Source organism: Manihot esculenta, chromosome 11, assembly GCF_001659605.2.
Source record: "Manihot esculenta cultivar AM560-2 chromosome 11, M.esculenta_v8, whole genome shotgun sequence".
In the NCBI taxonomy this organism is placed as follows: domain Eukaryota; kingdom Viridiplantae; phylum Streptophyta; class Magnoliopsida; order Malpighiales; family Euphorbiaceae; genus Manihot; species Manihot esculenta.
The window spans coordinates 19,375,781-19,400,801 of record NC_035171.2 but is presented as its reverse complement, the minus strand read 5'-3'; the positions used below and the strand labels follow the sequence as shown (position 1 = coordinate 19,400,801).

General features: G+C 30.4%; 2 protein-coding genes, 1 long non-coding RNA gene and 1 other non-coding gene across 9 annotated transcripts; all 4 read left to right on the top strand.

The window, feature by feature from the left end:
• Positions 1-245: 245 nt before the first annotated feature.
• LOC110626416 (L-ascorbate peroxidase 3) lies at positions 246-13,674 on the top strand. 6 transcript variants are annotated; one of them, XM_021772299.2, is made up of 11 exons: positions 246-543; positions 6,663-6,740; positions 8,349-8,546; positions 8,627-8,751; positions 8,856-8,905; positions 9,645-9,710; positions 9,787-9,835; positions 12,494-12,576; positions 12,660-12,739; positions 12,834-12,936; positions 13,241-13,563. In XM_021772299.2, the coding sequence occupies exons 3-11, from the start codon at positions 8,434-8,436 to the stop codon at positions 13,265-13,267; spliced, it is 696 nt and encodes a 231-aa protein (XP_021627991.1). In that variant the 5' UTR covers positions 246-543; positions 6,663-6,740; positions 8,349-8,433; the 3' UTR covers positions 13,268-13,563. The 6 variants fall into 6 exon arrangements, with proteins under 6 accessions (XP_021627991.1, XP_021627989.1, XP_021627990.1 ...); XM_021772297.2 differs by having other exon boundaries at positions 247-543; positions 8,346-8,546; positions 13,313-13,674; XM_021772295.2 differs by having other exon boundaries at positions 248-543; positions 13,313-13,674.
• Positions 13,675-14,554: 880 nt separating this feature from the next.
• TRNAQ-CUG lies at positions 14,555-14,626 on the top strand. Its single transcript has one exon. It is a non-coding gene; the product is annotated as a tRNA-Gln (tRNA).
• LOC110625965 lies at positions 14,582-17,973 on the top strand. The gene is made up of 2 exons (XR_002489640.2): positions 14,582-14,849; positions 16,854-17,973. It is a non-coding gene; the product is annotated as an uncharacterized LOC110625965 (long non-coding RNA).
• A 2,730-nt stretch (positions 17,974-20,703) lies between these two features.
• Positions 20,704-21,990, top strand: LOC110625916 (myb-related protein 308). The gene is made up of 2 exons (XM_021771614.2): positions 20,704-21,212; positions 21,318-21,990. The coding sequence occupies exons 1-2, from the start codon at positions 20,950-20,952 to the stop codon at positions 21,814-21,816; spliced, it is 762 nt and encodes a 253-aa protein (XP_021627306.1). The 5' UTR covers positions 20,704-20,949; the 3' UTR covers positions 21,817-21,990.
• Positions 21,991-25,021: the final 3,031 nt, after the last annotated feature.

Genomic DNA, 25,021 nt, shown 5'->3' with positions numbered 1-25,021 from the left:
TCTTTTTATTATTTTTTCAAATAAAATAAAATAAATAAAATTTTCTTTTCATTCTTTTTTATTTTCCACTTATCCAAATGGAAGAGATAAAACAAATGAAGGAAAATAAAGTTTATTTTCCATCTTTTATTTTCCTTTCCCTCTCTCTATAATATCCAAACAAAGGATAGGTAATATGTGGACCAATGCTAGCCATTTAAACTAATTGATAAATTTTTTTTTTAAAAAAAAAAGAAAGAAAAGATGAAAACCCCATCATCTTGTTCTCAAAAGTATCGTCCGTCATCTTCCACTTTCTCCAAAATTTTCCTTTTTAATTCTATCTCCAAAATTTTCCTTTTCAATCCTAGCCCTATTTCTTTTCAATTTTTCACCCCAAATTATTATCTTATCACACCTTAGTCCCTTTCTTACATAAATATTCAACATATGGAGAAGAATCAAAAAGAAGTGTGAAAAGCATAGGGAAATTCAAAAGGTTTCAAAAGGAGAGGTGAAAAGTGAAAGAAGAGAAGGAATTAAGAAGAATTTTGAAGATTTAAGGTTTGTACTTAATTTCTCTTAAATAATATTTAATTTGTAAATTATATTTAATTTCAATTTTTGTTATATTGGATAAATTGAATCAATTAGATAACATTTGAGTTATAATAAATATTTAAAATTAAAATAAATGAAGAAAATAATAAGATTAAAAATTTTGATATCAATATGTAATTTGGCCCAAAGTCAAGCCACTATTGGAATTGTTGGGGAAGACTCTGTGTTTATGTTGGGTTCGATTTGGGTTGAGTTTTTGAATTTATTTAGGTTAGACCGATTAGTTTTGATTTGCTAATGGATAGTGCTCAGCCACTATTGAAATGGTTGGGGAAGACTCTTGATTTCTGCTGGGTTGGGTTTGGATTGAGTTTTTTAATTTATTTAGGTTAGACTGATTAGTTTTGATTTGCTAATGGATAGTGATGAGCCACTATTGAATGGTTGGGGTAGACTCTGAATTTCTACTGGGTTTGTATTGAGTTTTTGAATTTATTTAGGTTAGGTTAATTAGATTTTGGATGTATCACATTATTTTTAAGTGTAGTTAAACTGTTTTGTGTGTAGTTGGAGTGCTCTACTGTAATCGAACCGAATCGAGTCGAGTTTTGATAAATTCATATTTAATTAAAAAATAAATTTAAAAACTCGGGTTCGAGTTTGAACTCAACTCGAATTTCATTTATAAGGTCGAGTTCGATTCATAAAATAAATATCAAATTCGAGCTCGGTTCGAGTTCAATTCGTAATAAGTCCATATCACATTAACAAGCCAGTTCAAATTCCACTCAAAAAATTCAAATTTGAACTGAGATTATTTTATAAATAACTTCAATATAATTCAAATTAATTTAAATTATAAATAAATTTAAATTAAAAATAAAATTGAAATGATAAGACCATTAATAAACTTTTAAATTAAAATTTTTTATTTAACTGAAATATCTCAAATCCAAAATTAATGAAAAAACATGTAGAAGTATTGTCATTTTATAAATAAGTCATAATCCTCCATATTTCTTCAACTTTCGATATGGGATTAGTATTGGTGAACAAGTATGTTCACGAGTTTATTCGCGAGATTGCTTATGAGTTTGTTCGCGAGTTTGTTCATAAACTTGAAAATGAACCGAGCTCGCGAGTCTAAACGAGTTGAATACTGCTAAATCCAAACTCGACTCGTTTATTAAACGAGTCTAAAAAGTGAGTTCGAGTTCGGTTCGTTTAGAAAACGAACCGAGTCGAGCCTGATTGAATTTTTATCGAGTCGAATAACTCACAAACAGTTTGATTCGTTTACACTCCCAAATCTTCTTGATAATTTTTTATAAATTTCATTTTAGACCTTAAAATCAACTTAAAAATGCATATGTGAAAAATAAATTCTCTTATTTTTTAATTATTTTTCAAAATTGAAATAAGAGGTATATTATACATTTAGAAATAAAATTTTAATACCTTTTAAGTATTTGATAAAAGTGAAAATTACTATGCAAATTCTTGAATTTTTAAAAAATTAATTATTTTTATTTAAAAATTTATTACAAGAAAATAAGAACGTATCGACAACTTTAAAAAGATTTATAGGTAATTTCCAACTAACTACCTGCTACTTTCGGATGAATTAGCAAAATTAAAAAATCAAATGTTAAAATTATCCTAATGACAACTCTTTATCATAAATAAAAATGTATTTTTTTTAATAATATATCAACATTAGTGTGTCGTTGATATAATAACTAAATTATTAATTTTAAAATTTAAATTATTATCCGTGCTCATTATTATCGATGAAAAAAATTTTATTTCTTTTTAATATATTATTAACAACACGTTATCTTCTGTGTTTTAAGAATTACAATGTTATTTTTATAAAATGAGTTTATAATTTAATTTATGCTTCGTATGGTCGATAACATATTTAAATAACTAATAACTTAATTTATTACCGACAACAATAAATTGTATGTTATATTTTTAAATAATATATCGGATGAGTTTGTATTTCAATAAGATTTACATATTATTGTTCATGTTGTTAATACATTACTTATAATATAATACAATACTCAAGATCAACATGTGATCAAAAATTTCGTCGCACAGTTTTATAAAAAACAATACTGAGATATTTTCAAAGTTACTCTATTGTACCTCTAACCAGCTAACGTGTTTAGAAAAATAGATAATCAAGCGATTTCAACATAAGAATATCACAAAAAATTATTGACAAAGTTAATTAAGTATGGAAAAAATCTATATTATAATGCTACAAGATTAAACTTTAATAAATTGCTAAACAAGAAAAATTAAAATATTATTTATAATATCATATTTATTGATTATCTAATCATAGTTGACATCTTAAGGATGCTTTTATAATTTCCAAACTCTAATTCTAAGAAGGTGTAATTACAGGTACTAAGTCAAATAATCAAACTTAGATTACATTAAAAATTTATTCCCTAAATTATTTTGGAAAAATTTCATTTTTAAATGAGCTGCCGCGAATTTGATTTCTATTTTAGATCAAATTAATTTAAAATAAATTTCATAAAATATTAAAATATCAAAATAATAAAATTGGTCTAAGTGCAATTCAATTATACATTATTACGCAATCTGAAATAGTATTGGACATCTGTTAGATCATGTATTATTTATTTTCTTATTTTTCCATACTCTTCAAATATAGTTCTTATCTGATAAGTTTTGAATTAAGTGATGGTACATTAATTGTTATGATTTGAAATTTTTCATTATTAAATTTTTGAAAAGTGTGAATAGTCCAATACATAACTTGTTAAAAAATCGTATCATTTTCATGCTCATATCATATTTTCATTTCTCAAAAAAATTTATTCTCGAATATTCAACTATAATGACAAGAAAAGAATCAACATTAATTGATCCTCTTTAAATTTAGTATGAAATTCTGCGAATGAAGTACTGCACTTTGATATTTCTCTTCTTCTTTTTTATTTTAATCAAACAACAGAAATATTTTTTTTTCACTCTTTTTTTTCTCTCTTATTTCTTTTTTAAATATCACACAAGGGAAGTTATATTAGTTTTGTTCTTTGTCAAATTGTATGATTGGGGTTTTGATAAGATGTTGATCTTGGATTCTACATTCGTTGAAATCCGAGCACAACATGACAATTGATAGATGATCTATTTCATAAGTTCTACTGCACCCCTAACTAAATGATTTCAACTCGATAACGCTACAAGAAATTATTGAGTTACCTAAATACGGAAGAAATTCATATTAAAATGCTACAAAGTTGAGATTTGATAAATTGCTAATGGAGAAAACTAAAATATTACTAATAACATTACTCCATTCATCGTACAATCGTGAATAATTATATTATTTACAGTGAACTGTAATTAATTATATTATTTTTAACATATTAGTGTTTAAAAAGATTTTAATTTTTCATTTAAAAAAATATTAATCGAAAATATATTCTCGACCACTAAATGTGGTCTATAGTATTATATAAGTTAAGATTTTAATTTATTACCGACAATGATTATCACAGTAACATTAAATTTTAATTGTATTTTAGATTTTTAATAAATTACCGACAACTTCTTGTTATCTGTATTTTTACATGTTATTGTCTAAAGATATTTTAATTTAAAACATATTACTGAAAACTAAGGATCTTAGGTAATATTTAAATAATTTAGTTATCAATATATTTTAATAATTGAGCAAAGGTTTTAATTAATTATCGACGACTTTAAACGTCAATAACATTAAATTATATTTTATTATTTTAATATATTATTATTAACTACAGTCGTGAATAACATAAATTGTATTTTAATTTTTAATAAATTATCGATGATTTTTTTACATTTATTTTAATATAATTTAATTAAATCAAATACTAAAAAATATTCAACTATTCCTATTTATATTTTTAATAAACTCATTAAAAATAAATATACTTGCATTATGTAAATTGATTATTATAAAAATTTAATATTTATAAAAAATTTTAGAATCATCAATATATTTTTATTATAATTAATATAGCCACGATACTAATTCATTATATTATACATCAAAATAAATCAATTAAATAATTATATTTTATGAATTGAAGCATGATTAAAAAAATTTCAATCTTGAAAAGAAATTTATTTATTTTTAAATTGAAAAAAGAAATTAATTATATTTTATAATTATCATAATTTTATTTTTAATATATATTATTATAATTTTACTTTTAACATATATCATTATAATTTACATTTTAACAAAAAAAAAAAAATGCCTCCAACCTAAGACTTTTCCCTCTTTCTGCGCTCTCTCTCAAATCTCTCTCCCTCGACTTCTCTTCCGCTTTCTCCCTTGACTACGTAACTCTCTTCCTCTCTCTCCATTGCAATTCGGCTGTCCTTATTTTCAGGTTTTACTTTTTTTTTTTTTCGATTTAGGGTTTTAATATTCTGCATTTGATCATAACTTTAAAGCTTCATTCGAATAGATTGTAGCTTTCCAATGATAAGGTGTGTGAATCTGATCTTTTGAAATTTTATAACATTTTCACTTGAAATGCAAAGTCAAATTCGCATTCATTTGAAGTGCACACCTATGCAAATGGAAATAAAAATTTGGAATTTCTTAGCTTTCAATACCAAAGCACTCCATGATATGTGTGGAATGCTTAATTTACATGTAACGTCTCACTATAGCTATAAGTGGTAGTGTCTCTATTGGTACTCCGTTAATATTAGTTGGTTATGGTGATTTAATTTGTGCTATTAAGAGGTCGGTCTGTGTTTATAGCCATTTTTCTATCGCATGTAATTTAATGGTCTTGGGAATTTGGAATTTGGAATTTGGGATTTGGAATTTGAGAATTCGGAATTTGTGTTTTGGAATTTTTCTATCGCATTTTTCTATTGGAATTTGTAATTTAATGGTCTTGGGAAGTTGGAAAATTGTTTTGGTGTATTCTCCAACGTGATTACTTACTAATGGTTTAGGTTTATGGTTATGCATGCCTATGATGTAGCTTACTAATGGTTTAGGTTTATGTTTATGTATGTCTATGATGTAGCTGTGTGGAGATTTGTATGACTATAATTTGATCTATGTCAATCTTTCTGCTATTGATTATTGGGAATAGAAATCACAAGTTTAGGCTCTTTGATTGCTTAAATATTAGAAAAAGAAATTACAACAATCCTGGCTTTTAATTTCGCAAGTTTGTCTATAGAGTATAGAGTGATTCTAGACACAGGCAATTGTATACAACCTAGTTATTGAATGTGATGTGAGAAAATACTACTATCTGTTTGGAATGAAGTTGGTTTTTGTTATCGGATTGAAAGATCATGCAACATTAGCATGATATGAAAGTTTAGTCCCAGTGCATTTCTAACGAACATGATGCCACATTAATTGGGGTAATTAGAAAGAGATATGTATGTGGTAATTTTTTATGCTGCCGGCAATGTGTCCTAGGCCAATTTTACTGCATGCTCCATATGGTGGATGAGCATTTAGAAATACTTGTTTTTTTTTAATCCTATGAGTGTGTTGCTAATCATGAGCATTTAAAAGGTACTTGATCACTGTTGCAGCAAGCCTGCACATACAGTGAAGCAAGGCTTGCTGTAATATTGTTTTTAAAAACTTTCATTGTCCGAAAAATAAAAAGTAAGTTACAATGATAAGTCAATAGGAAGTCATAACTAATATGGGATGTTCCTTCTATTTTTCTTAGGGATATTAAGGTATTATTTAGACAATTATCAGCTTCAATATCCTTTTCCAGAACTTGTGGAGTGACAAAGAACACTCGTTTAGTTTTCCAAAAGCATGCCCTTTTTGTAGAACTTAGCTTACTTGTGATATTCCCACAATAGTGTGGCATGCTTCTTTCAAGGCACTTAGAGTAACTTCTATTTTGTGTGGGAAATACATATCATGGTTAGAATTTTCAGTTCACAAGATGAGACTCAATTTATTATAAACTTGAGTACAATATTGAATTTTACCGTATATATGTTAATAGACTTAGTTATATTTATTGTTTTTTATTTAGTTCTAATACTTTTATTTCTTATAAAAATATCTTATATCATTTCTTTTTTAGGCTACAAAAAGACTTTTTTTCATAGCGGTGAGTTTAAAAGCCAACTTGAAGTTTTCTGCAAGAATACTCGTTAATAAGGTATGATTCCAGTCGTATATAATTAAATGAACTTGTTTTTAATATTTAGATATTTGTAAAAGCTGCTCTAATTGAATCGAACAAATTGTTTATGCATGTTGTATGACTAACAATTAGTTCATTTGTTTTTTAATTTGAGGAATAACTCTATTAATTTTCTAATAGAGTACCCAAATATTATTAAAGATAGATGCCTGTTCATTATCCTACTCACATTTCATGTGAGAGAGTTTTGAATTGTCTTTATAAACACTTTAAAATTGCATACTTTGTTAGTCATCTGGCTTTTGAAATATTTTTTCATATATTTGTTAAGTTCTACCCATAGTTCGCCTTTGTTTTTCGGGTGCATATTCTATTTCGCGCACTTGGAGGACTAAGAAAAGATGCTGCCAAAATTTGATCAAATAAATGAAAAAGTATCAATCGTGTTGTATGGTGGAGATGATGCATTTTTTAATGGGTTAGGTTCATACCTATTTAATGGCCTATTTACATGTTGTAGTAGAAATATAACATGAGTACTATTAGAATATGGATGTACGCAAGATTGCAACAAAATGACGTATTGAATCCTGATTTCTTAGTTGAATTGAATGCATTTATAGAATTTGCGTGTAGTAATCCAGAATTTATAGATAGAAATAAAATTCGATGTCAATGTAGAAAATGTAATAATCGAAAGTACCTGTCTTTTAATGATGTCAAGTTACATCTTATAAAGTGCGAATTTAGACCGGATTATTATGAATGTATAGACACGGTGAGCCATATAGGGTTTCAACAAATGAAGTTGAGTTCACAAATCAAATTTTAGAATAAGTTTGACCCTAGTTACAATGATCATTATAGAAATATAGTTTTGGATTCTACTGGTTCCCATTTTCAATGCATGATTATAAGTGTTCGTTCTCTTAATAATGAGTATGAGAATGTATATGAAATTCCTAATCTTGATTCTCAAAAGTTCTTTGATATGCTAAATGCTGTTGAAGAGAAATTATAGCCTGGTTGTGAAAAACATTCTCAATTATCAACTGTTGCTCGAACGACGGAACAAATAGTTAGATTAGTGAGTGGTTTGCCAACTCCTCCACCATATAGGTTGATTGTACTTTATTTTATAATTAGTCTGATAGATTTTATCACATTAAAATTAAGTTAGATTTTAAATGAATTATTTTGTTAAATATTTACTGTTGTAATAAAATTAAATTTAATAATTACTTTTTTAGAATATTAATTTATTTTTCATTGAGTATTTATTGAAACAGGTTGAATATTTATTAATATAAGTTGAATATTTGTTGATACATATTCAATATATAAAAATTTTATAATTTATAATTTATTATTTATTAATACAGATTGACTATTTATTAGTGGAATTAGGTCTATATTATAAAAAATTTTGTTGGATTTTTGGTAAAAAAATATCAATATATTATATAATAATAATAATAATAATAAGAGAACAGCACATGATGTGACTTATATGACTCGGCTAATTAAATATCGGATAGGGTTGTTATAATAATTCCCAAAAATTTCCTCATTTATCTGATTTTTTTGGTCAAAATTTATCTGATCAATTCTTCTCTCTAGCAGTATAGACCCAAACGCCATTCTTTTTCTCTTTAGCATCACAAATTGTAGTTGGAACTTGGAACTTGGTGAGGACTGAGGAGTTCCGATGGCGTTACCGGTGGTTGATACAGAGTACCTGAAGGATATCGACAAGGCTCGTCGCAATCTTCGTGCTCTCATTGCCTACAAGAACTGCGCTCCCATCATGCTCCGCTTAGCGTAACCATCATCTCTCTCACATCATTTGTTTTCCCCTGCTTTTGTTGATTGATTAATTGAGTGGCTGTTCGTTTGTGAAGGTGGCACGATGCAGGGACTTATGATAAGAACACAAAAACTGGTGGGCCTAATGGCTCCATAAGGAATGAAGAGGAATACACTCATGGTGCCAATAGTGGGTTGAAGATTGCACTTGATTTTTGTGGTCAGCTTCTTTATTTTCCTTTCTACCCCTAGTTTTATACTTCTGTTTGTGTGTGTTTGACTATGTGCGTACGAGTACTTAAATGGGTTGTTTTCATTTTCCAGAAGAAGTGAAAGCTAAACATCCCAACATTACTTATGCTGACTTATACCAGGTGATTATATATGGACTTTTTGTAAGGGTTTTATTCGTGGATTGTTTTTCTTTTTATTGTTTATTTCTTCTAGTTACATCCACATATTTAATTGAATCTTAAGTGGGATTTTTTCTTTTTCCATTTTCAATTCTTCCTACCAATCATACCTTTACGGGGAGGGAAAGAAAAGGAGGGAATATGCTTGTTAATTCATTAAAAAGAAAAAGAAAACAAGGAAATTCCAATACTTTTTTTTTTTTTTTGAATAAAGGAAATTCCACTTCTTAATTATGTTTCAAAGTTGATTCTAGTGTACCGTCTTCTGCTGTTTTAACTTTGAGGCTTATGTCAAAACTGATAGAGCATTAGGTGGATGTCTAATTATGCAAAGAGTAACTTGGAGAGATATTCTGATATTTACTCAGTTAAATTTAAAAGTTGTTGTATAATAATATGGATTTGGAAACATTTTGATGTGCTGTTATAAGTGCCATTCTGTCTGCCCACCAAATACACTATATTTGCCAGGTCATGGATAGAGCACGACTCCATGTTGGTTAGATTAGTGCATCAAGGATCAAGCTTAAATATCAGAATTGATAGGATTCTCCCCGAGGTTGTACTTGAGAGAGAAAGACTATCTTGTTAATATTTAAGTGATAGTTGTTAATATTAGTGGCTCAAATACACAAGAATTGACATTGGTTTTGCAAATATGAGGAGCAAACTGACTTGTATAAATTATTTTCATTTTTAGCTCGCTGGTGTCGTTGCAGTTGAGGTCACTGGAGGCCCATCCATTGATTTTGTTCCCGGCAGAAAGGTTTGTGATTGTGCAGTTTCTTGAATTTATGGCTAATTTTCAAAATATATTATCATAACTAGTTACCTTCTTTTAGGATTCAAAAGTTTCTCCCAAGGAAGGGCGACTTCCAGATGCTAAAAAAGGTTGTGCTCCATTCTGTTAATCTCACTTCTTCAATTCATGAAGCCATGTGCATACTGAACTTTTTGGAGTATAACTTTTAAATTAGTTCAGTGAATGATGATGTTGGAGAACCACAAATAACAGTACTCAAAAGCAAGAATAAATAAACTCTTACATTATATTACCAGTTGTCAATATCAATAACAATAAACTCTATTAAGATACCAAGATGACATAAGTTTTCTAGTCTAACAACTGGTCCTACTAGTACTTGGATTGGGAATATCAAATAAGTAAATACTAACCAGATTCTGATTAGAAATACTAAATCAAATCAAACTTCCTGAAGAAAATCCTACTTCCTAAAGTTATTTTTAAAGTAAATAGACCTAAAATCTCTAATAGAAGGACCTGAATCAGATAACTTTTACTACTTGTGAGTTTATCTTTTATGTTGACAATGTGAATGATAGATTTTGACCTTCACTAAAAATGATGTTGAAGAATGATGGGGTAGGTTTCATTGTATTACATGATTAGAAGATGATAAGTTATTTTATGATGGAAAATAGAAATAATAGACTTGTACACACCTGAAAGAAATTAAAATTGAATGTCTGGTGTAACCGTGAGTTGCATCTTCAAGTTTTGCTTAATTTAATTATGGTGAGATCTTACAAATTTAATGGCCATAATTTTCAGTTGTATCGTGATGTGCTTGTTTGGTTGATAACTTGTGAGAAAGAGAGTGTAGGTTATGTATATATTTTTCAGGTTGTTTGTTTTGCATGTAGTACAATAAGCAATTTGTGATGCTTGCTCCCTTATCTCTTTTGGTAAAAGGCATGATGCGTTGAGGGAGGTAATTTGCATGAACAACCATGTAATCAGTTGATGCACTTATAAGTTTACACACTCTGATTTCCTTCCATATGCGAGCAATCATTTTATGTTCAAAGCTCTGCACTTTACTGCTTTAATTTTATGGAAATCATTGTCATTAAATTGCCTTGTGGTTTACTTTCTCCAACTAGAATGGTTCTGTATAGTGATTGTCACTTGTCATATTTTTTATTATATTTAATATAGAACCTCAATTTGTTGAATGTGGTGCTTATTTTCTGCATGATTCGGGATATCTTTTCAGTTTCCTGTGTTTAAAATAGTATTGTAAATTGTAAGTCCTTAACCTGACCTCAACTCTAGGTAGGCTTGCACTTACACCTCTAGAATGCTCAACCAGCATTCTCTTATTATGGTTTTGACAAATTGTTGCTTCCTTGTATGTTTATTGAAAGTAAATGACTGAGAAAGCTGATGTGCATGCACATAATTAATGGTTTAGCTCAAATTGATAGTTATATTATGTTAATGTAAATTTAACAGGCATATGGTGCTACACCTCAAAATCTTGACTTTCATTGGCCTTTTGAAGTTAGGATTACTTAAGTTGCTTTTGTTCCTTCATTCTTGTCAAGAACTTCACCGTTTTACAGTGTCACATTATTTGTTTAAATAATCACAGAGCACTAAAGTTATTTTGTGCAACTTAAGTTGTTGCACAAAGATCTTAATTAAGAGTCAAATTTCTATAAAATTTATTGCCGCGTGAAGAAGTTTGGCAGAGGTATTTTTTTTGGGATCAGGACATGGAATTAATATAATTGCATTAATTTATTACTATTTGAATATGAATAATGAGGTTTGTTGGCTATGTTGGGAAGCAAATTATGTTTTTAGCCTACTTCTGGTGAGAGGCAGTGGAGTGTGTGTTTGCACAGTGTTGTCCTAATTGATGCACCAATAAATTGCAGTATCAAAATTATCACCGTAGGAGAGTCATCTACTGTACGTTAAGAAAATCACTTGAAACTCTAAGATGAAGGATTCAAATTATGAATGACTCAAGTGTATTAGGTCAGTCACTTGTTTTAACAATTCATGACGCTGCCTAATTCATGAAGCTGCCTTGATTTTCTTTATCACTTAGACTAGATAGCACTACAGTTCTTTTTGTTCATTAGGATCCAAAAGTATTCCAAGAGACTTGATATTATGCAAATCATTAGGCAAAGTGCAAGAAAAGCAGATAAAAAGTTTGGTCTCTCTTATAGGGAACATTAGACACAGACATTGACTGACATATTTGGGGATCTGATATTTGTTCATTTGAAGATTAAACAAGCTAGTTGTTTGTCTGTGCAGTTCTGGATATGGTTTTGAAAATATTTGTTGGTCATTTATTGAAATTTTCTTGTGTTATAGCTTGTGTAATACTTGTTTGTAGCTTTATTTTTTTGTCACATTGTTATTAGGGAAATGTAGAGCGATAGATGTCTATTAATTGAATTCATTGAATAGGAAATACCAGGTTGTGATTGGGAAGAGACAAACATATTAAAGTAAGGGGTTTCTATCTTGGAGTTAGGTGTGGCCTTTGGCTGAGGGATTAGGTCATGTGAAAACTTGGATGAATAATATTTTGGTTGACTGTAGATTAAGATTAAAATGTGGTGGTGAAACTCAAAGTTTCGGAAAGGTCTCGCATTTAAGCAACATTATGCTAATGTTTTTATTTGTTGACCTTTCGTAAACAAAGTGTTTTAACAGATCCTTGGCAGAAGTATGTTCATGTTTGTGTTTCTATTTGAATGGTTTCTTTTTGAATTTTGTGGTAGGTCCACCACATTTAAGGGATATCTTTTATCGGATGGGCCTGTCTGACAAGGATATAGTGGCACTCTCGGGGGGTCATACTCTGGTAACTCTCTGACTTGTTTTATTCAGTTGCAGTAAGCTGTAAGATGCAAAACTATAATTCTTTGACTGCTATGCGATATATAGGGAAGGGCGCATCCAGAGAGATCAGGTTTTGATGGCCCTTGGACCACAGAGCCTCTGAAGTTTGATAACTCATATTTTGTGTAAGATTTAAATGAAGAATTGAAAATTTTCATACACCTCTTTTTATGCATTGTCTGAATTCAAATAAATCTGTTATTTGTTGTCTGATTCTAGGGAATTGCTGAGAGGGGAGACAGAGGGACTGTTGAAACTCCCAACAGACATTGCTCTGGTGGAAGACCCTCAATTTCGTCCTTATGTTGAGCTGTATGCGAAGGTAATATGGACCCCTCGTCTTACCAGTCAAATGACCATATATTCAGACGTGTACATGTACTGTTGCCAAATAATCACCTAATATGGACCCCTCTTCTTACCAGTCAAATGACCATATATTCAGACGTGTACATGTACTGTTGCCAAATAATCACCTTTATGGTGACTCTTCTTTGTAGATCTAATATTTGCATTTGTGGAACTTCATATCATCTCTTCTGAAAAAAAAATCTTGCAAAAAAGAAAAATAAAAAAGAAAGAAGAGTAATCATCATCTAAGCATTTGAAAATATTTGTTTCTGCAGTTGAAGATAAAGTCATGCTTGGAATAGATAAAATTGGAACGACTCATTGACTGAATAATTGTTGGGTGACAGGATGAGGATGCATTCTTTAGAGACTACGCAGTGTCACATAAGAAACTTTCAGAATTAGGATTCGCTGGAAGTTCCTCTGGCTCCAAAGCAATTGTTAAGAACAGCACCGTGCTGGCACAAAGTGCAGTTGGAGTTGTAGTTGCTGCTGCTGTGGTGATTGTTAGCTATTTATATGAAGTTCGCAAGAAATTGAATTAGAGAGAGAGAGAGAGAGAGAGAGAGAGATTGGTCTCTATTCCCTCAAATTATTCCTAATAAATCAGTGGCATGTAGTTCATTTTCACAGCCCATGAGCTGAATAGTGATATTTTGTACTAAAGAATACAATAATACAACTGATTCTTCTTCCCTTCTGAAGTAAATATTAAGGTATAATGATGGTTAGGTGTTATCTGTTGGGCTGCAAATACAATTTGATTATAATAGAAAAGTTGAATACGATCTATTAACTTAGCTAATAGAAAATTTGATTATTAGTTCTATCAATAATTACTAAAAATTTCTAACTCTTAATTATTGGTTTAATTATTTTTCAAATGCTACCAAAATAACCAGAAATTTTATTAAGGGAATTAACTAAAACTTATACATTCATATTTTTAACTGAAATAATAAAAATTAATATAAAATTTAAAGTATAATCATAAAATCGTTTGAAAAAATATTGGAATTAGTATTGTTTAAGAATATAATTTAAGCAAGAATTTAACTAATGAAGTAATAATCTATGATAAATAAAAAAAAGGATTATTTCATATTATAGTATTGAAATTAAATTTAATTAATAATTAAAAGATTTTTTCTGGTAACTCAGCATTATCATACTATATGTAATATGATAATTACTACTAAGCATGATATAGGGTGTTTCTATAAACAAAATTGTTAAAACTCACAGAAAATTCTTCGTTTCTATCTCTTCCAAGTTGAATATAATTAAGCAAAAATGCTCAAAAGCTGTGCCTTTATTTTATTTTTCTGATATTTATTTTAAATTGTTGCATATTTACTATAAGAAGAGTTGCATTTTTATATATGATACTAATTTTTGGTCTTTTTAATATACTAATTATTTATTTTTATTATGTCTTCTTTTCTTTATTTTTAATGATTATTTTAGCATGCAATAAGTGGAGCTTAATTGTAACACTTGATAGAAATACTAACCGTAGAAATTATTTAATATATTTACTCAAATGTCAAGGCGTTTTAAAAAATATAAAATAAAACTTGAGTCATTGCGGTTCCATGGTCTAGTGGTCAGGACATTGGACTCTGAATCCAGTAACCCGAGTTCAAATCTCGGTGGAACCTTGTAATTATTATTATTATTTTTTAATTTTCCTGCTGTTTCTTCTGAAATTTTCCACCCGCACTTTCCACAAATTTCTGGGCAACGAACAGAACGATTACAATGTTGAAAGTGGCAAAAGGAAGAGAGGAATCGTGCATGCAAGTTCTTCATCAGATTGTTTTCATTTTCAGAAGAAGTGAAAGCTAAACATCCCAACATAATGCTTACGCTCACCTATACCAGGTGATTACTTACGGTTTTCATAAATTGATGATTTTTTTTTTGGGTGTTTTATACCATTAACCCATGATTCCAGTTATTTGTTTTTCTTTTCTTCTTTTAGTTTCCTGATTGTTTGCTGTTGTTTCCCATTTTGTGTATCTTAATCCTATTTTCTGAAGCATAAAGATTGTCTTCCAGAAAAGGACAGGTTTTGATTCTAAGGAAAATGAGACTGCATTTTTCCGTAAAATCATAATGGGAATTTTTTAAGTTTGTATATTCTTTCCCATCTGATGCAAGACATTCTGCTGGTTTTAAAATTATTAGTGAAATTTGAGGCTTCGTGAAAGCTGAAATGAGTAGGAACTTAGTTGGAGAATTTAGGGTTTGTGCAAGGATGAACGAGGAAATTAAATGAAAAGAGAAGTATGACAAAGGGCTTCCAAGATGTAAGCTTCTGATAAATGACCATTAATTTGTCTGGCACATCTTCAATATCATTAGTGAATTTCCTACTTTAGTTGGTTTCTATTAACTAGAAATCTCACCTCGAAGTGAGAGCAGTTCCTTAATAGCTAAGTTAGAAATATTCACCTCAAAGTGAGAGCAATTCACTGTAATATGATAGACTGCATACCTGATTCACATATACTTACATCTGATGGTTTGTGACTCGTGTTAGGCTTTTCTTTTCGATAGAAGACTATCCATGTTTAAGCATATATTCATGATGATCCGTTAAACCTAATCCCATTTTATGTGAGCTATATGACCTGTTCTGTTCAGAAGACATTTTAAGAGTGTTCTTCGTACTAGACTCTTATGTGACAGCTCCATGAAAATATAACTCTTGACATCTGAGCCGCATGAGCTGAAACTGAAAGCTGATGCTTTGTAATCAATGTCCTCTCCCTCCCAAAATATTGATTTGCAATTGCCAATGCAAGATAATGTCCTGCTTAGTTTCAAATTTGAAAAAGGAGTAACATTCTTGCTTATACCTTCCAGAATTGCAGTGCCATGTGTCATGACAGACACTGCTATTTTACCAACCTTTCAGCTCCACTAGTATATATTTTGTTGGCTCACATCCAAGTTTCATTTTTGCAACATTTTGCTACCTCTGTTTATTACAACACAACTCCTTGCCTGACCAGTAAATAATTCAATCTAAATGGTTAAATTACTAGTTAAAACCTTTAGCCATTTTCTCTTGTTATGGCTGGAGTTAAGCAAATGACACAGCTTTCATCAATGAAGAATACAAAATCCACTATATAATTGACTTCCACGTGCAGAGACAAGCCTGAGTTTTATGAAATTGTCCATGCTAAAAGAGATGGATCTTTGACTACATGTGAAATATCGTAATCCTGTGGACCATCAAATGAGAATATTGCCTCCATCCTATACAGCCAGTGCTGACACTAGGAAAAACAGCATTGTCATGTGCAAAGTCTGAAGGCAGGACTCTGTTTTTCTTTACAAAAGCTTCATGTTCAAATTTTTAAAGGACACAGACTTGCACCATGCTAGTGAGGACCAAATGCCTGGTGGACCATCACCAGTTTGGCTGTTCCTTCCATTTTGCTTGAAGTTCCTCTAAATTGGAGAATTATAAGTAAGATATCTACCATGGAAAGAGAGCAAACAAAGATCATTGCACTTATCTGCTCGGCCAGATTGCAACAAGAGCACATGCCTTTGTATAGAATTGGAAAGATGAATTTTTGACAAGGCCTGAAAGGTTTGGTTTTGCCCAATTGATTTGGACAGTATTAACCAAAGACATTTCAAAAGAGAGGGCGCTGAACAATTTTGAAAAACTATAGTGTGGTTCAAGAATTTTGGTCCTGTCCATTTTGTTTTCATGAGTTTAGTTACTGAGCATATTCATTCATTAGTCTAGAGCCCAAATTCTTAGCAAGAGTTATTATCAAACCTTACCATTTGGAGCGCTAACAGTATTTTTATGTGTTTATTTTAGTCTTGATATTTGTTTGTGTTGTTTCTTCTATGATGCAGGAATGTATTTTAATATTTTGTACTCACTGGTCGCATAGTGGTTGGAGCCCTGTACTGATGACTCTTGATGAAGAAGAGGAAGAAATGGTTGAAGTGGAGGATCTTATGCTTGAACCCGAGCCAGAGCCAATTGTAGGAGATCAAGATAATCTCAAGTTAAGTTTGTGGAGCCTTGATGCCATTCTAGTGCCTATGGGACCTGTTGAGGCGACTCATGCCTCCTAGACTCAATGTGGCAGAGTTATATTTAATCCTCTTCCAACCTCGATGGTATCTTTTCATGCTTGTTAGTGTGGAGTAGAACTGCTAATTTGGTTAACTTGAAGCTTTGCCTTGTCATTTCAGCATAAATTTATTATTCCTTTTTCAGAAAAAAATGGCTTTAAATGTTGTTTAGATATGGGTGGTGTCTGGCTTTAGCTGGTGGATAGTAATCAGTATTCCCAAAGTTGGCAAAGATATTGGCTCTTCTAAGGCAGTGTACTGCCTCTTCTATTAGCTACTTGATAGCTGTTCAGCGCTCGGGGAAGCATGTTTCTTGCCTTCTTGAATTAAAACCTTCGTAACATGTCATGTTCTTTTCGTTAGTGCCAACTTCATTGTGGCCTGTGGGGCAGGTAAGGAGATTCTTTGGAGACTTTGCGGCTATGTGGTGTCATCGCATGAGAAACTTTCAGAACTAAGGTTCATTTCGGGTTCCTCTTGATCCAAGGTAAGAGCAAAGGACTACATACTGTACTGGCAAAAAGTGCGGCAGGATTTATAGTTGCTGCTGCTGCTGTTGTGATCTTTTACCTATTTCATAGAAGTTTGCAACATAATGAATTGGAGAGAGCTTGATTTTTGTTCTCATTTATTTGACTAGAGGATTTAGTAAGCCTAGTGGTCTTCCTCCACTTCATGTCCTAATGCAGATTTTCCGGAAGGCATCATGAATTGCTCTTAGTCTGTCTACTTCTATATTCTTCCACTTTGACCCTAAAAACATGGAATCCATCAAAAGTCAACGCACCTGAACTCAACCATGATTAGCTGTCTTCTTTTTTCCTTGCTGTTTTTCTACTGTTCTCAAGCTTGTTGTAGAATTTACATTTGGAATATTAAGGCTGTTTTCTTTTAATTTCTTTTTGTTTTTGTTGTTGTGCATGAATCAGAGGTCAGAATTCAGAAAGGTCCTATTTACTGAGAGAATGAAGGACATTGAGATTAAGTTATTGGCCCAGTTGGGGTGCTGGGGAGATCCCACTGTTGATGAACAATGGGGTGCCCTTGAAACAAATGTATGCGATTGGATTGCTTTCTGTGAATGATTGTATCCTAAAATAATAAATGAGAAATAATTTGAAGAGGCTCATTTTTTAAAGCTTTATCCTAATTGTGGGTCACTGAAGCTGACCTTTGTGCTTAGATTGAGGAGTCCCACATGGGGGAGGACAGCCAAAGAGGTAGGTAAGGGTTTTTAGGACTGACCCACGATTCTTGTTCCAGTACCTAATCACATGACGTCCACGTGTTTGCTTTTCTGGCTGTCACCACATGTTCTTCAATCTTGATTCTTGCCAATCCTCTCATCTCAGCCCTCTAAAGTCTCCAAAACCCAGTTGGGTAATTATAAATTCTCTCTTTTCTTTTTCAGAAAAATTAAAAGTTGTCAATAGTTCTCTCTCACTCTACAGTCCATGTTATCATAATTTTTCTTTCCTTTTAAAGAGGGGCCATGTGCCTGTGTGTACATTTATAGAAGAGAAGGATTGGTAGAGATACTTGTTATAGCAATCAGTAATCAGTAGTGTTAAAAAACCTAACTGGGTGGTGATGAGTTCTACCAGATTAATAAGCGTAAGTGGGTATGTGAAAAATTTTGGTTTTGAGGGTAGTAGGTTTTATTTCTGAAAATAAAATGGATAAGCATAAGTGGGTTTATGTGAAAAAACTACTTTTTGTGGGAATAAAATCACAAAAAGTTTCAACATCAAAGGGAGGCCAGAGTTGGACAAGGTGCAGAGGCAGTGGGGTAAGGTGAAAAAGTAGGTGAAATACACAGATAATTGCACAAGTGGATACCCCTCTCTCCCTCTGTCTATCTCCTTAACCCTTATCATCCACTTGAATTTTATGATGAGAGAGAGAATCTGCAAGTTGAAGGAGATAACAACAAAAAGATTTCAGGAAAAGTTATTATTTAATTTTTATAGTATAAAAATATTTATTAATTAATTTATTTATTTTAAAAAATATATAAAATATTCATGAAATTTGAAAATTTTACTAATTAATTTTTTTTATTAATTTTAATCGTTAAGTGTTAAGAAAAATCTAAAATACCTTTAATTAAAATGATTAATTAATTTACATTTTTCTAAATTTAAGAGATCTAACTAATAAATTTTTTTATATTATAGAAACTAAATAGTAAAATACGTACTATCTAAAATTAATAAATGACTGATTAGTGAATTTTTAATACTATAAAAACATTTAAATGTTTAAATAAAAATTAAAAGAATACTGATATCATAGAGATTAAATCAACCCTTCCATCCCAAACCCTACCCCTTTGCCTAAACTTGCACCACAAGATTGAGGGGTTAAAATAAGCAAAAGTGGAAGGTGAACTAAAGCCCACATACAACCACAACCACACTCATTATCTTTTTTTTTTTTTTTCATCTTCCTTCTTCCCTTTATCATTTTTTTCTTGAACTCAACCTCCAACTCTTCTAGAAACCTTCTCTCTCTCATAAATTATAGTGTAGTGTACCAATAGAATAAAGAACCACAACTACCATCTCTATACATATGCCCAAGAATAGCCATACCACTTGTGCATCTCGTTTCCAATTGCCCACCACAACTAACTTACTAAAAAAAATAAAATTAAACTCAAGATCCTAACTGACAGCAATTTCCATATAATTATTTTGAGTTAAGAAGGAGTGTGTTGAAACAAATCCAAGAGAGAAATATATATCAAATTGTACTTGCTTTGTTGCATAGATGATAACTTGCTACTCAAGAATGTATATCATAACCAGAAGAAGATATGAAAGTTGACCTCCCATTTGGTGCTAGTTCCAACTACATAATATAGTAAAAGAAAAAAAATATTATTTAATCTTTATGATATAAAAAAAATTATTGATTAATTTCTTGATTTTAAAAAATACGGCAAAGTTTTAAAAATTTTATTAATTAATTAAAGAAAAATCTAAAATTTTCTCAATCGAAAAGATTAATTAATTTATATTTTTATAAAATTGAATCACCAATTAATAAATTTATTCATACTATAAAAATTAAATATTAAAGCAATTAATACCTAAAATTAACATAAGACTTATTAATAATATTTTAATATATTTTTTAAATCAAGAGACTTACTAAAAGGATTTTTTATAGTACAAAGAATAAATAATAAATTTATCCATATAAATAATGTAGACTATATTAGCACTACTCCTACATAAATTTTGGTATGTAAATGTTATTAATGTGTAGGGATGATTTTTGAGAATATCAATTAAATTAAAGTTTTTTTTATTTAAATAATTTTTTTATATACCATTTAAAATTCACTAATTTAATTAATTTAGATTTAAATAGGACATATCATTAAAGGATAAGAGTGCTCTCAAGTTTTAAAAAAATTTTCACTTTTTCAGGGCAAAATTGTCTAGATATTAAAAGAAATGAGAGAGAGCGAGCTGTACAGCGTATGTGTTGCCTATACTTTTAACATACCTTACTTTACACCTACCTGAAGGTTACCCATAGTTAATGTCGTTTTAACTTATTATATGATTGATGCTATTGCTAATATCATCAAGACACAGGCCACCAGCCACTCCCTCTAACCTCTCTCACCAACTCACATCTAGAAGAAATTATCTCTCTCTCTCTCTCTCTCTCTCTCTCAGTCAAAAGCCTATATAAAATCCCATCTCACCTCCTCTCAAGGGCCGGCCTTAATGTTCCAGCAACAACTCCAAGAACTTAACGGCCTCCATTTTCCACCAAATTCACTAAGAAATTCTTTTTTGTTTTGAAAAAAGAAAATTTAAGTGATAGCTGATACTGCTTCTTCTTCTACTTCAAAATGGGAAGGTCTCCTTGCTGTGAAAAAGCTCATACAAATAAAGGTGCATGGACCAAAGAAGAAGATGATCGTCTTATTGCTTATATTAGAGCTCATGGTGAAGGTTGCTGGCGTTCTCTTCCTAAAGCTGCTGGCCTTCTTAGATGTGGCAAAAGTTGCAGACTTCGTTGGATCAACTATTTAAGACCTGACCTTAAACGTGGGAATTTCACTGAAGAAGAAGATGAACTCATTATCAAACTCCACAGCCTCCTTGGCAACAAGTAAGAGCCTAACTAAATCATCAAACAAAATTACTTTGCTCCCACAAGCTGTTGATGGTCTTGAGGCTAATGGGTATTCTTTATTTTTTAAACATTTTCTTGCAGATGGTCTCTTATAGCTGGGAGATTACCAGGAAGAACAGATAATGAGATAAAAAATTATTGGAACACACACATAAGAAGAAAGCTTTTGAACAGAGGAATAGATCCTGCAACTCACAGGCCACTCCACGAGCCGGCACAGGAATCAGCAGTAGCAGCAACGACGACAACAACAATATCTTTCAGCCATGTTAAAGAAGAAAAAGACAAGATTATCTGCACAACTGCAGCTGTATGTAAAGAAGAAAAAAACCCAATTCAAGAAAGGTGTCCAGACTTGAATCTTGAACTTAGAATCAGCCTTCCATACCAAAGCCAGCAGCCGGAGGCTATGAAAACTGGAGCCAGAGGTCTTTGTTTTGCTTGCAGGCTGGGGCTACAAAACAGCAAAGACTGCAGTTGCAATCTGGGTTCCAGTAGCAGTGGGAGCAGTAACTCTGGCTACGACTTCTTAGCCACGAAAAGTGGTGTTTTGGATTATAGAAGCCTGGAGATGAAATAAGATACGAAACTATTCTTGATCTTGTAGCTGAAAAGAAATTGAGAGAAATGAGAAAAGGGTTTGTTATTAGATTGAAAATCTGTCTAAATTTTCTATATTTTCTCTAATCTGTATCATTATTAGAGCATAAATTTTATAAATATATATACACTGCTAGTACAGGTGGTTATAATTGATGAACGTTTTTCCACCCATTCAAGTACAACTTTTTCTTTTGTTTTCCTAGTAAGTTTATGATTTTTCTATTGATTTTCTTCCCGGGAAAGTAGAGCTTTGTAAGCCTCTTATCAGATCTCAAAAGGGTCATATTATGGTAGTTGCTACGCTGCGCAGCAGGTAAAGATAAACTAATAGTTGATTAATAATATTAATAATAAAATAATAACAATAATATAGTGCAAGAGCCAACTCTACGCAGCTTAATGACTCTTTAAATTATTCTTTCAAATCAATCATTAGCCTTTTCCACTTTTTCATAATGAAACACTTAAAAATTCAAATTATATATTAATTAAATTATTAAATTAATGGTAATGTTGGTTTGAAGAGTGTAGAAATTAGATGAAAATTTATATGATTAAAGAAAAGCAAACTGCATTTTTTAGATGAAGACTGTAACAAACTATATTTAAATATCTTTAATTTTATAGTATTTTTTTAGAGCAATTTATTCTGATTTGAAATAAGCAAAATTTTCTTTTATTTTTATTTCAGAATTTTAGAAAAGATTAATTTGTTTGTTGGATACTGGAATTCAGTGGTGGAGGAAAGCAAAAGGTGATTTTCCGTTTGAGATAAGAAGGATTTTGGTTTGAAAAAATTTATCGAATTAATTTAATTTAAAATTTTAGTTTGATTTTTTATTTATTTCGCTTTGATTTAATTTTTAATTTTAAAAATTATTTTAATTTAGTTTGATTTTAATTAAAAAAATTAAATCAAATCGATTAGTAATAATAATATATTATTTTAAATAATATAAAAAAATCAGATTATATTAAAATTAAAATATTTTAATTAAATTTTAAAATATTAAAAATAAAAAATAAAAAATAAAAAATTTATTAAAAATTTAAATTAATTAAATTAAATTAAATCAAATCGATTCGGTTCGATTTAATTTTAAATTGAGGACGCTAAAGCTGGCCCGCGCTGTTGGTTGGTGAGCTATCTCTTCTAAATGCAATAAAAGCAGAAGAGAAAAAATAGGGTTTTAAACAAAAAGCGTGAAGAAACTAACAACTGTCCGTAGTACCATCTTCTACCAACCAAACATTTAATTATCTATGCCATGACCCAACCAACTCTTTTTTTCATTTTATTTCCATAATTTATGTTTTGTTTAATACACCATAATTTAATCAAATTTATAATGCAACTTATTAAAAAAATTACATGCCATAACTAAAATCTTTTTCATGGCTTAAATGAAGAAGCTATTTATATTTGAAGAGGATAGGATAGCTAGTGTTTCTTAGTAATGAGAAATTGATGGGTTTTCCAAATGTTGACTTCCATTTCCTATTTTTCAATTTTAAAATTTGAATTAGGTAACAATTAGTTCTAGAAACTTTGTTAGGTAGCAATTTAATTACTTAACAATTCAAACGATTACTTGATTAATGTTTCTATCAAACACTCACCCTACACCCCAAGGCCAAACAAATTCAACCCCAAAAATTTTAAATTTCATATAATTAGGACTAAAATGTCAATTACCAAATCTTCCAATAGATATTAAGTTGTCACATCTTATGTAAACTTTAGCAAGTAGGTCGATGAAACCCACCGCCCAAATTGGCAAATTGGAGGGTCCTTTCACTTGTAGAGTTAATTAGATCCCATGTAATTGGCCTTTCAAAAAAAAAAAAAAAGCTTGCTTCATGAGCTGCAATAAATATTAACAAATTAAATTAATAATATTTTTATCACCTTCAATATCCTAAATAAAATAATGGTAAAATAATTTAATAATAAACAATTAAATCTGATTCAAATTTAATATAATATTAAAATTTTTCATTTAATATTAAACTTTCTACGGTAGAAAGAGGTAATAATATTACCTCATATATTTTATATGAGTCATAAATATATTTTTTTTAAATTAATTTTTAAAATAAATTAAATTTAATAATTATAATATTTAAATTTATTTTAATAAATTTACCTGGAATGAGTATCCAAAAATATCTCATTGTTGTAAATGAAGGAAGAAAAACTTAAAAATAAAAGCGGTGAGAAAGATGAGTAGGCCTAAAAGACACAAAAGAGAAGTAATAGCTACTTAGAAACAAAACACCAATGGCAATGCCAAAGCCCATTCCTCAATGAAAAAGTTGTCACTTTTCAACTATTCACCTCTTTTCTTTTCTTTTTTAATTTCTTTTTCAAATGTGTTAGGTGGAGACATTAGAAGCTTCCATGGGATATTTTATTTTTATTTATTCTCTTACTCTCAAAGACCAAAAAATAAATTATTTAATTATTAATTTTATTTTGCTTCCTTCTCTATCAATTATGTAATTATTATTGTCCTATCTTAATTGTTTATACTTCAATTTCTGCCAACATCACATGCATGACTTTTGGAGGGTCCCCTCCAAGCTTTTCTCCCGGAAATTTGCCCTCTGCTTTCTTAATATCACCATCTATTCTTTAAGATAACTAATTCCTTAATTAACCAGTGAAATGGATTAAATAAAAAAAGAAACAAAAAAAATCGTTTGGTAATGGGAAAATAGCAGGATTGTAAATAGAGAAAAGAGAAGGGACAAAAAGGTAAAAGGGGGAAAAGTCAGTACCCTACACGTTACCAACTTCTCTCTTTTTGGGCGGTAGTTGGCAGCCGTCCGACGTAAGCTCATGTGCGGTGTTGCGGCGTTGGTCCCCACCTCTTGTCATCTTCACTTCTACCTGTGGCCCCCACCTCTTCTTTTTAAAGATACAATATATCTCAGCCCGCTCTTCCTTATCCACACCATCCTCCACACTTCCATTTTTTTTTTCTAAAATTTTCATTATATTTTATTTATATACTTTCATGCTTTTTTTTTTTTGCTGCAACGTGAATTGGTATTAAATAGAAGCAAAGAGAAAGCTTTTTTGAAGCCGGTGGAGAATCAGACCTGAATTGGTTTAAATATGGTAGTAGAAATTGAGAAAACTCTGGATTTTCATAAGGTCATCTGTCAAATTCCTAATG

Bases quoted from the DNA above. Each gene is read 5' to 3' on its own strand.
- LOC110625916 (XM_021771614.2), top strand. From the start codon at position 20,950: ATGGGAAGGTCTCCTTGCTGTGAAAAAGCTCATACAAATAAAGGTGCA. The intron at 21,213-21,317 runs GTAAGAGCCTAA...ATTTTCTTGCAG, and splicing joins CACAGCCTCCTTGGCAACAA to ATGGTCTCTTATAGCTGGGA.
- LOC110626416 (XM_021772298.2), top strand. From the start codon at position 8,434: ATGGCGTTACCGGTGGTTGATACAGAGTACCTGAAGGATATCGACAAG. The intron at 12,740-12,833 runs GTAAGATTTAAA...GTCTGATTCTAG, and splicing joins TTTGATAACTCATATTTTGT to GGAATTGCTGAGAGGGGAGA. The intron at 12,937-13,312 runs GTAATATGGACC...GTTGGGTGACAG, and splicing joins ATGTTGAGCTGTATGCGAAG to GATGAGGATGCATTCTTTAG.